General features: G+C 44.7%; 1 protein-coding gene across 2 annotated transcripts in view; it reads left to right on the top strand.

Moving 5' to 3' along the window:
* KLHDC4 (kelch domain containing 4) overlaps positions 1-7,203 on the top strand; it is a 29,546-nt gene extending 22,343 nt beyond the window's left edge. The window contains exons 8-12 of one of the 2 annotated variants that reach the window (XM_085310145.1): positions 150-231; positions 2,323-2,534; positions 3,762-4,164; positions 5,689-5,802; positions 6,595-7,203. In XM_085310145.1, coding sequence (XP_085166271.1) covers positions 150-231; positions 2,323-2,534; positions 3,762-4,164; positions 5,689-5,802; positions 6,595-6,770 — 987 coding nt within the window. In that variant the 3' untranslated portion in view covers positions 6,771-7,203. The remainder of the gene's footprint in view (positions 1-149; positions 232-2,322; positions 2,535-3,761; positions 4,165-5,688; positions 5,803-6,594) is intronic. The other variant, XM_085310147.1, reaches the window with a different exon arrangement.
* Positions 7,204-12,284: the final 5,081 nt, after the last annotated feature.

Raw genomic sequence — 12,284 nt, forward strand, 5'->3', positions numbered from 1 at the left:
TAGGCTAATCCATGGGGTAGTGAGTTAAGAATGGCACATATCACCATTCTGATGTGGGTGACTTCCCAAGCCCTGAAGGGCTAGGGCCCCTGCATTTTGATCCATTGAAGCAGCTTCATTGAGTATTCCTGTCTTTGCCTTCTTTGCAGAGAATTAAGAAAGATGTTGACAAGGGCACACTGCATGCAGATATGTTCCTGCTGAAGACTGGAGGCTCAGACATGGAGGAAGGTAGGCTGCTACCATCTGAACTAGGAGGGCTGTTCTGGAGGTGATGCTGCAGGACTGCGAATACAAGTTCCCTCTCTCCTTTGGTTAGCAGACCAAAAAAACCAAAACCCAGAACAAGTCTTTCCTAATAGTGAAAAGCCCTGTGTCCTGGAATTTGCTTTGGGGCTAAGCATAGCACATGAGATGATTTAAATACTTCTTCCTTCCTGGGAATAGTTAAATGTATTTGCACACCATGACCCTAATTTAGAAAGGGGAGCTAGGGCGAAGGAAAAGGCAGTTGCAGAGGGATACTAGAGGAATTTTTTCTTCCTTTCTAGTTTTGCATGCTAGTGAAAGAAGATAGGCCTTTCCCCATCATATATGCAGGCAGAATGTATGTTCAACACTGTGCTCTGTAAAGGGAAATGGGAGGAAAAAAGGCGCTTTTGTCTGTGGTACGCTGTAGAGCCCACAGCAGTTCTGTCTCCTTTTCGCTGTGCGTTTGGCAGACCTGAAAAGATTGAGGCTGTCCCTGCCTTGCTGAGCAAAGCTTGCTGGTTGGCTGAAGCCTGTAGGGAGAGTCATGGTTTCCAGCTCCAGGGGACTTGATTTCAGAGCTGAAGTAGACGGTGGCTCTGACACAGCGAAACACCTGGGGGAATCAAGCTGGTTTAGAAACTTCTGTGAGGAAAAGGCAGTGCTGCTGGAGGAAGGTTGGGTGTAATTTTGCTGGAGAATCACTCTTAGCTCAAAACATTGTCTGTGTTGATGCTTTCCRCTGATCCTGGGATAGGCTGCGATGGAGTGGAGGATTTCCAGGCTCCTTGCATAACTATGTGAGGAGCTCTGGCCTGCTCAGGCAGCTTCAGAAAAACTACAGGAAATGGTGTTTAGGGTTTTTTTTGATGTTGGTGTGGGAGGGAATTAAAAAAACATTTTAAAGTTCCTCTTCTCTGGGAAATTTTGATTGTTGCTTTTCTATTTCACAACAAAAAATCTTTGGGATTGCAGAATTTCCCACACTATGGAAATTCCTGTTCCTGACAAGGTCTGTTTGGTARTGATCATTCATTTATAGACTCTAAGAGACAAGAGTGGGAAGTGATCTCATGAGATTATCTAATACAGGGAAATTATCAGCAGTGAGGTTTTTTTGTTTGTTTTTCTCCATGTGTGATTGTCCCCAGAAACAGAAATTACACCATCTCTTTCCTTAAGAGAGAGTTGTATTCTGTCCTTGGCTAAGGGGATGGGGCAATCTTCTTTGAGCTCAATTTCTAAAATGTTAAAATTGTGACTGATATCTTTAGACCTGACAGCAYTGAAGAGGGAATTGGGAAGGAGGGTTGGTCACATATATTGCTTGGATTCCAGAGCCTCCCTGCATTATGTCCTATTTATAGTTTATGTTGTTGAAGTGGCGGTTCCTTCAGAAGCATGCAGTTCTTAGCCAGTGCATGTGCTTTCCCCAACCTGCATTTTAGGGATTTGCTCTAAATCCCCAGTAGAAGGGTCTGGAGCCAGAGTAGAGGGCTTGAGGCACAAGCTTTCTTCTGCCATTGAGTTCTCCTTTTAAGTGTAATTGGGCCTCCTTACAATGGACTTTGCGCTTATTCTTGATGTTAAGGCAGTGGTGCAATTTGGCAGATCAGGTGCTCTGGTAGAAGGGACCTGTGGAGGGAATTGGTGTGGGGTGAATCGCAGGGGTGTAACCAGGTTATCTTTCCTTGGAATTATAATATCTCTATAATCAGTCCCATTGTGAACTCCACCCTCTTGTAAAGGTACATACATCTTTTAAGAGGCCCATCTCCTTCCTCCAGAAAGCACTCCCTGAAGATAGCTCTCTGCATTTGCTTTTATTGAAGACACAACTGCTTTCTGTAGGTAGAGGGATGTAGAAGTTAGCTGAGTGCTTGAAGTGCAARTGCAAGTGATTCTATTAATGTTATTGTTGAAGGTACGCTCTGCAGTTCTGAGAGTGTCCAGAATGGGCTGCTGAGATACTTGGAAAGACGGATGGAGAACTGAGGGGCCCTGGAATATTTGAAAATGATCAAGGTTCAAGGTTCCACTTTGCTGATGCTCATGTTTCCTTTTATCTATTAGCAGACAAGTGGGCATGGAGTCGGCTCAACCCCTCCGGAGTGAAACCTGCTCCCAGGTCTGGCTTCTCCGTGGCGATCAGTCCCAATAACCGCTCCCTTCTGTTTGGAGGTGTGCATGATGAGGAAGAGGAAGAGAGCATTGAAGGAGACTTCTTCAATGATATTTATCTCTACGATATGGGGAAAAATCGCTGGTTTCCTGGACAGCTTAAGGTCACGTTTTGAATATAATATAAATGTCTTCAGTTCATCCTCCTTGATTCTCTGAAACACGTCCTTTTTCTGGGCCCTTTTGGGCCCCGTGCAACTGTGCTGCAGTGGGCTTCCCCAGGAGCAAGTCTGTATCTCCAATAACTTGGGCTKCTCAAGAAGCCGAGCCACCAGGTGTGGTTGCTGCTTTGGTTTGTGACCAGCTAATTTTGGAGAGGGGGAAATGCATGAAGGTGGGAATGTGCGTGGGTTTTTTGTTTCCAGACCAACTGAATTCTCTACCTTTATGCTGCCCTTGTTCCCTGGCTCAAGCTGCATGCACCCTGTTGTGTAATGCTGAATGAAACAAGGCAATGTGAAAACATAGTTACGGAGTTTTACTGCAGGCCAGCTCCAGGTCAGATGTGTAAGTTTGATGTGAGCTAGTTAGGTAGAAGCTACTGTGAAAAGATCTTGTATTGCATTGGGATCAAGAAAACTCTGATTTCCTCTTGTCGATGAGCTGCTAGAGGAGATGAAATATTAACCCTTGGCTCATAAGAACTTCAGAAATACGGCCCTCAGATCTTTATCTTTGTTTGAACTGTTCTCAAGTAGGAAGCGAGGTGTAAATGACCTGGTTGAACTTCGTTCTTTCCACCTCCACTGTTTCTGGGTTTGCTCTCAAAAAGGAGAAGTCAATCACATAATAACAGACAAACATCCACTCAGGTGTTTGCTTTTGACTTCCTAGCCAACTGTTTTCCAGCCCTTCATACAGTACTTTGAAGACCTGGAGTGCTTCCTGGTAATGCACTGTAATTTAGCACCCAGCAATTGTTTTGATTTCACAAAATGGTGGGTTATTTTCTTTTACTCCTATCACAGACTGGTGGACAAAGAGAGAGAGAGAGACTGTGTGTGTGTGTGTGTGTGTGTGTGTGCGCACGTGCCTGGAAGACAGAGCAAAAAAGCTGTTTTCCTTCTCTCCAGACCGTGATACCATTAACAGTGGCAGCAGCTTCACACCATGGGTTCTCCATGGGTTTCACTGTCCTTTGTTTTTTGGCTGGTAGAAGTTCATGCTTTGTAGGAGTTTGCATCTGTTACCTGAGATTTACAATCATAGTGAAAAATGATTGAATTCTCCCACCTCCCTCCCAGTAGCGTCCATAGCATTGTTAGGTGCGGTACATGTTAGCTGCACACAGTCACACCCAGTCTCATGTTGTTACCTTTTCCTATTAACAGGGACCAAAGTCAGAGAAGAGGAAACGAAGACGTGGCCGACAAGCTGAGGCAGAGGGGGCAGGAGATGAAACGGAGAAGCAGCCTCCACAAGGCCCAGTGGAGATAGTCAAAGAGGTCGTGGCAGAAGATGGGACTGTCATGACAATCAAGCAAGTGATCTCTGGGCCTGCAGAAGAGAGACAGAGGTCTGAATCAGAGGAGGAGGAGGAGGAAGATGGAGCTTTGGGCCAACAAGTGGAACCATGCCCACGTTCAAATGCCATGCTGGCTGTGAAGCATGGAATTCTYTATGTGTATGGGGGAATGTTTGAGGTGGGCGATCGGCAATTCACCCTCAGTGACCTCTACAGCATCGACCTGCACAAAATGGAGGAATGGAAAGTTTTAGTGGAGATGGATCCAAGTAAGTTCTAGTGTGGGATCTCTCTGTGCCTTGAACATAGCATCCATCAGGATGTGGTTTCCAGCAGTCCTGTATTTTAGAAAACAACCTAGGGAGGTTTCTCTAAGGGTGACGATGAGCCATTGAATAGTGGTACTTTCTTGACAGAAAGAAGCTGGGGAGTATTTGTGATATGTGGTGTCTTATGGTCACGGTCACTGCAGAAGGCTGCCTGGTCCAGGGCTTTGCCCTCCCAGTGTAGGGAGCCAGCTCTGATCTGTTTGCTTTGAAAACCAAGACATGAAAACAGAGTGTCTTCATTCACTAGTGGCAGGATATAACCTCTGCTGTGCTCTTGTCCACTCAGCAGAGGAAAGATGCATGCTCTTGCCTGCTCATGCCTACCCAGGTGAGGGTCCAGGTACTGCAGAGCATATGGGCATTAGCCAGAGACTGACAAAAGCCTTGGGAGAGACTGTGTAGTGAGCAAAATGCAGGGGAAATGCAGAAGTGCGATAAATGCTGACATCCCAAATCTCTGAACTGTTCTTGGACAACTGCCAGTACAGAATCTAGAAAATCTTCTCTGCCTCCTACCCTGTGCCTGAAAGCTCACTGTAAGGGGTAGAATAGAGGAGAAAAAACAAGATGCTCTCTGGATTTGGAAGCTGAAGATCGAGGATTTGGCAAATCATCTTAGTAAAATATCAAGGAATGGCCTCTTTCCTGAGTGATAATATCTGTCTTGGTAGACTAAGCAATATTGAACTGTCAAAGGCTGCTGTAGGCTGTGTGTGTAGGGAAAAAGTACTTTCTGATCACTCCACAGAGGTTGCTGCTGTGCTTGTCCCAGAGCTTTCTTCATGTGACTAGTACAGTCAGACTAGGGGAGTCTGGCTCCGCACACAGCAGCAGCAGGCAATTAAATAAGAAACATGTCGTAACTGCTCCAAGCACTGTAAAAATAGCTCTGTGAATGAGGTCTGTGGTGTGAACAGGTTGCATTGGGGTACATAGATGCAGTAAGCTGGCAGTACTTGGAATGGAAGAGCCATAAATGATTCTTTATTATAGGTTTGTCTGTATGTCCTCCTTCTGCTCTCCCCTGCTAATGATCTTAATATCTGAATGCCTTCATGAATTTTTCATATTCCTATCTGCTTGGCTCTGGACTGCCTAGTGCTGTTACTGCTATTTCACAGGTGACAACATGATTTGCTGTGGTTACCCAAGGAGCCTGTAGCAAAGATGAGGTCTGAACTGCTTGGACTCGTTTTCAGTCCTTGCAGATTTACGTTGAACCTACAAACCAGTCACTTGCCGTCACTGTGCCCAAAGGAGTGAACCTTGGCCGTTCCCATGTCTCAGATGAGGAAATTGAGGTTGTTTGAAGTTAGGTAATATTTTGAATCCATAATGGAAGTCAGTGGCAGAAACTAGAAGTTCAATGAGAGAGAAAATCCCTCCATGGCAGTTCCATGTATAGGAGGTTTTCCATGGAAAACAATTTGTTATTATTTCTTTTATCTGTTTTTCTCATCACAGAAGCACAAGAATGGCTAGAGGAGTCGGAATCGGATGAAGAGGATGATACGGAAGGTGCAGAGGGAGGGGAAGAGGAAGAGGAGAGCTCTGAAGAGGAGAGTGAAGATGAGGAAGGTAATGGTTAAGATTAATTTCTTTTTTCATATTAATGTTTTTTGGTACAGTACCTGCTGGTTTGGCTGTCAGCCTGGAAGGCCTCATTGGCTTGTCTTTGAATTTAACATGGTTTCAGAATTTGGGAGTCCCACCTACACYGAATTAGCAACACAAGCCAGTTTATTTTAATGCTGACTTGAGCTTATTGGTATTTTTCAATATGCAAAGGCAGCTGAATTTGGATGACATAGTAGTGTTTTTACTAATGTCAGTCTATGGCAAGCCTCATGTGAAAGAGAAATTTGTCCTTTGTCGTCTGTAGGTGAAGAATGCTGTACAAAGACTTTAAGCAATTTGCCAACAGTTACCCAAATGCATCCTTGTTTGAGATTAGAAATTTGCTTGCCCTGTGCTTAAAGCACTGCTTTGCATTCAGGGGTGCAGCATGGCAGAATTGAGGTTGACTGTCACAGCAGTGTGTGACCTCTGCATAGATAGGATGAGAGACATTTTTTTAAGCTGGAATTAAAGAAGGGTTTTTTTATAATAATCATTTTCTTTGTCCTTTTATTTTGAAAAGGCAGTTAGATGTCAGCCAGCTGAGTGTTTTTCAGCAGAAACGAAGTTGTAATGGTACAGTATTCTCAGGGCACAAGAGAAGTTGCCTCGGCCACTGATAGATTTTTAAGCTATTACATTTAAACACATTGGCTGAAGCGTAGCCTCGGCTGGGCTGACACATGGAAGAGCAGCTTGCCTTCATTAGCTGTTTGTGACCTCTCTTTCTGTCTCCTTTCCATTGTATACTAGGAGAAGAGCAGCACCCATCTGTTCAGCGTGATGAGAAACAAGCAGACTATCTGTCCAGGACAGAGCAGTATTGGATTAAACTAGCCCGCAGCAACATGGGCCCGGATGCCAAGGAGAAGAAGGTTGTGAAAGTTGCACATGCCATGGCAAAGACATTCTATGAAGATTCAGTCTAGCTGTTGAGGATGTTCTGTGTGAGTGCAGAAACATGCTGGGAGCACTAGTTAGCCCCACTGAACCAAGCAGCTCAGTCCGATGTGCCAGGCAGTTGGTGCCACCAGCAGGCGCTCTGGTACTTTGGCTCTTGCCTGCTCCATACGAATGCCTCTGGGCTGGCTGGTATCAGTATGCCTGCTTGGTTAACGCTCTGAATATGCTGTTAATACCTTAGAGGTTGTGGGATGGTCTAGGAGAACACGATATCTGTCCAAGCACTTTTCTGTTGAGGCTTGACTGTACAATACTGTCTGTTTTGTTTCAGAAGTTGTTTTGAGTCAGTGAAGACAAACTGCACATTGCAATGGTTTCCTAGTCCCAAATTCCCCACCTTGACTGGGGGTCAGAACTTGTTTCCAAGGGTTTCTATAATAAACTTATTTGGTTACATCATCTTGGCTTTCTCCGTGAATCCCATCCAAGGTTTTCTTACCTTTGCTCCTGATGTGGAACAGGAGTCATTACGCTTCTGTCAAATATGCAGGCAGTGGTTTTAAGATGTACCAGCAGCTCTGAGTTATTGCCTCACTGTTGGGAGAAACCTGGGGATCCTTACAAAAGGAGCCCTAGACCTTGCCTGTGTGAGAGCTACTGTAACCCCTGATGCATACGCCAGCAGAAGTTTCTTCCTTTTTAGCATTAGATGTAGCAGATTTTCCCTTTGCTTGTGGAAGCTCCTTGTTCAGTTTCTCGCATGTTGGCCAAGAAAGCAGTCAACGTACRAATGAACCCTTTATTGCCTGTGAAATGAGACCTGATGGTGTGTTGAGGTCAGGGGGGATCGGTTTGACACTCTCAAAGGATGTTTTTCCCCTGCTCTCTGACACAGCCCCTTTCCTCAAGGCATTGCTTTTTTTGCAGCAGAGTGTTGCTGTAGCCCATAGGGACAACAGATGGGATACAAGCATGTCTGTTGCAGCAAACAAGTGATGACTTGAGTTGACACCAAAAGGCACTGGCTGTCCTTGTGCAGAGAAATTGAGGGTGTCATGGGTATTGTTTTGGCAGGGACTTCACGAGGGAACCAGCTCTCAGGAGAGCAGTGCTAGGTTCTGCAAGGCTAATTAGAATGTAATAAAGATTAAATAGAGCAGACTGCCTAAGCGATTTAATTGTCAAGATAAAAACATGTTTGATAAGATTTCTTGCATGCAGAATAAGAGGGAGAGGTGCAAACAAAGCATTTGTTGATAACTTAGGAAGCAGTCTGCAGTGCTTGCTTGGCTAACAGCATTTGTTGCCTTGTCTTKTCACCTGGGTTAGTTTACAGTGCTTGATCTCATTGACTTTTGATCCTCTGTGTGTGTGTATGACATCCATGGCTTTCTAAGAAAAGCTTTGGAGAATCTGCCACTGAATTGCTGGCTTTCTTTTTCAGATGTTTGAAAATAGTAGTTTTAAAATCACAGCATCTGTGCACAGGGCTCCCTTCCAAAGGCCCAACCGGAGAGGGGAACATGGTTTTTTTTGCCAAATCTCTTTTACCATTTTTTGCTTTTTGATTATTTAAAATACAGATACACACACTGAAAGATTTTTTTCTTCGAAGCTGAAACCTAATTGCAGCAGTGCCGAGGATGAACGATTGTTTTGAACAGTGCTGCAGCTGCAGGAAAATATTCTGTCCCCTCCAGTAGAAAGACAGTTGGAAAAGGGAACCAGATGCATCATATGAGCTGGAAGGTATGCAGTGACAGTGTAAGGCTTTTCCTTTTACCTTCTCATCAAGGGCTCTGGAACGTATTTCTAGCTGTGTTTTGTGCCAAGCTAACTATGATTCCAGAAGGCATGGACTGGAAGTGACATGCTTCCAAGGAACCTGTGAGTCAGGATGGGCCAACTGTCCTGCTCCTGCAAGCAGCGTAGCTGTGTTTACACAGCTGCCTGTAGGACGTAAAGGCAGATGAGGCTTTGCAGGTGGGTTGCAGAGGAGGTGCTGCCTTCACAAGGCTGTCATTACTCTGCTGTGAGATGCAGCTGAATAGGGTGCACAGCAGGATTATAGGGTGGCTCAGGTTAGTTGGGCTTGGCAGCACCCGCTGCTGTGGTTTTGTCATAGTTGGGGTTTTGGATGAGTCGGCAGAGGCTGTGGTTGGTCATACTGCCTGGTTCAGGAAGGTCCTATTGCTTAGGTTGCGTGATGGGAGCATGCTGCCATGGCAAACTGTCCTGGCCTCAAAATTGAGGTTTAATTGTCAGCTCTGACAAAATGAGGCTTAGCAGTGTAATTGGAACAGCCTGCGTGGGGACTGAAACCCACACAGCGTCCGTTCTCACTAGAGCATTTGCAGCTATTGGACTTCAGACAGAAATTAATTTTGGTGCTTGTACAACCACCATTTGGCAGAAAAAAAAAACCAAAACAACTGCAGCCCTCCCTCTGAGCCATACAGCCAGAAACAGCTGGAGGATCTCTCTGGATACTAGGGCCCGTCTCTTGCTGCTCTAACTGGAAGCCTTGGAAGCTGTCGCATGTTGATTGTGTAAATGAAGCCTCTAAGAAAAGGTAAATGTCTTCTGTGGTAGAAAACCAGCCAGAGACACCTGGTTATTATTTTAAGCTCCTGTGGCTGCAGAAGAGGTCAGAGCATGAGGGGCTCTGCTCTGATCTTAAGAAATGCAAGCTGTATTATGCTGATAYCAAACCATAATGGTGCCTGTCTCTTCTGAGAAGTGGCTGAATGTCCATTAAAGCCTATTCAGTGATGTTGAATCAGATCTATGGTAGTTTTTCTTGTGTTAGGTCCAAAAGTACCTTAAAGAAGAAGGTAGGTATTTTGCAGGCAGACATACATCGGTGAAGTGACTTGCCCAAAACAATACCCAAAGGTAGGACCAGAACTAGAACTCAATGAAAAACTAGAAAGCAGAAACTTCAGCAGTGTCTGTCATAAGAATAGTTATTCTTCTGTCTGAGATGAACACAGAAAAGCCTGTGTTTTTTTTAATGTAAGAACACCCACATAAAATCTAGTTACTCATTTGGTTCCCGTCAGACCATTGCTTTTGCCCATTTCTTTGCAGAAAGGGTTAAATGTGTGTAAACATTTATGTAGCATAAAGAGCTCTCAATTTATTATTATACCTGGAAACAGCCAAGCTCTTACTCTTTTTTTCAGCTAAAAGAAAGAAAGGGTTGATGGTAACCTTTTTACTCACTCTTTGAGGAAAATATATTCAGTAATTCATTTTCTTTCAGGCCACGTGTGCACACTGTAATTGCACTGTAAATAACACATTAAAATTGCACTTTCTATTGTATTTGTGTGTAGCACTAGGAAGGAAAAAAGAGAATAAAAGAATGCCAGCTGAAACACATTTTGCTTTAGAGGACACACAAATGAGGGCCACAGCAGAAGGTTAGTGGTTTCATGTCTACCTCAAGCTTAATTTGTAACACATGGGGTTGTTTCTCCCCCGTATCTGTCTTTTTATTGTAATGTATCAGGGGTATCAAAGTTAACATACCATKCTATGGAGTTTATCAGAGAGCAAGCAGGGTAATTGGGCTGATCAAGAGATAAGTGTGCTTTGTGGATGGAAAGACCAGTCCCAGTATCTTTCCTTGGGATGTTGCTAATAGTGATGACTTAGCAGTCATGCTGATTTGCTGGTCTCCTCCCAGCGAGGCCTGCCTGCTCAGGCAGCTTATGGAGTTAAACCAATCCCAAACTCTCCTGCTGGCAAATCACTCATTTGTCAGGCTTTTTGTGCTCTGCACTGAACTGAACTCACCCTTGCTCGTTCATCTTAGAGTGAATCTGGATTAATTCACCATTTGCRAGCTTTGATAAAACTTCTACCTTCTTGCTGCAGCAGTATTTTTGGTGAGTCCACTCAGTACTATGTAACGTTGAGCAGGTTGTGTCTGTCAGTGAGACAAAAAGGCTGAGGACACACATGTTTGTGCAGAGCAGGCCTCAGAGGAATGGGGAATGGGAGCATATCAAATGCTTTACCTTCCGCTGGGAAACAGTTGGTCCAACTGCTGCAGCATCTGCCATCCCTAACCCACAATGACTTATCAGTATAGACAAGCTAAAAGAGAACTTTCAGCTATGCTCCCCTCCGCGGGGCCTGGGGAGCAGTGCTCCTGCTGCTTGCACATGTAGTGCTCCCTGCTTTTCCTTGCAACAAGAGCATGATGCTGGATACCAAAAATACCAAAATGCGGCTGCTGCTGAGGAGGCGTGCAGCTGCTGTTACGCAGGAAGGAAGAAAGGGGATTTCGGTGTTCTCACCATGTTAAAACAGTGAGTCTGTAAGAGACCCTGAGTTTTGCTGGGCTATTGGTGCTGTTAATACTATACCCGAGCAGGAGATAAAAGTAAATAGGCAGATGACAAGGATTGTGAATCTATTAGATAGCAGTATATAACACCTGTGTGTTAATATGAACCTCTTATCTTTCGTTAGTCCATTTGAAACTTCCCAATGGGGCAGGAGGGTCAACTCACCACAGCATGTCCAAGCCATCCATCCAGCAACAAACACTGAGCAACACTCAGCAGCTCTCATCTGTAAAGTTCCCTCTGATGTCATGGTATGTGACCTTGGAGATGCCTCAGGTGAAGGGACACAGCTCACGCTCTGGGTCATGTATTTACACCTTTGGGTACTGTGTGTTAACCACGGGGGAGGTTCATTGCCCGTTGAAGTTCCCTGGCTTGGCATGGTAGTGAAATAGTTATGCACATCCTGCAAAAACAGGCTGGTGATGCTGCTGAAGCTAAGTACTTGTGCTGGTGGGTTAATTTTAGACAGAACAGACTGATAAAAGGAACGCAAGAGCCTGAAACGCCTCTGAGGGAAGTGTCATCTTGGTGAGTCTGTTATTCAAAAGCATGTGTTCCGTGCACACTCAGCGTTGTCTCCAGCAATGGTTCAAGCCTTGAGTTTAGTGCAGAGCTCCTCACATAGTCTTGCCTTGAAAATCAGTAATAGGCAACAACACAACTGATGCAATTTATTCAGGGCCTGTGCAAGGGTTTGACCAAGTTCCCTGTATGAGAAAAACCTGCTACCACATCAAGATCTTCAAGGCCCTTCTTCCATGCAAGCAATTTACTCACAGYAAAAACGTGCAGCATGGGCAGGATGCAGTTTGTCCTCTGTTCTGTTCTACTTTAGCAGAAATCACTGAAGTCAACCTCAGCCCAAGATAATTTAAAAACATCCTSCTTTTATGTCCTCTGCTAACTTGCCAGAATCTGTCAGGCCATGGGTTTCAGTAAACCACTTCATCTTCAGTATGGCATAATTTTCATGCTATTTCTCCATTTCTCCCCTTCTCCCCACCCCCAACGTTGCAGTTTCTTTCTTTCTTTCTTTTTTTTTTTTTTTAAGCAGCACTGAGGGTTCATAACTCCCTCTGAAGTAAACAGTGCTGCAAGAGCTCATCTCTGGAAGATCAGGCCCTGAGCTGAGAGAAGTCCAATGCTCGCAGAGGATCTAGGTCTCGGTTGCAAGCAAAC

The sequence above is a fragment of the Rhea americana genome, unplaced genomic scaffold, assembly GCF_003343005.1.
Source record: "Rhea americana isolate MKP2758 unplaced genomic scaffold, rheAme1 scaffold_311, whole genome shotgun sequence".
In the NCBI taxonomy this organism is placed as follows: Eukaryota; Metazoa; Chordata; class Aves; order Rheiformes; family Rheidae; genus Rhea; species Rhea americana.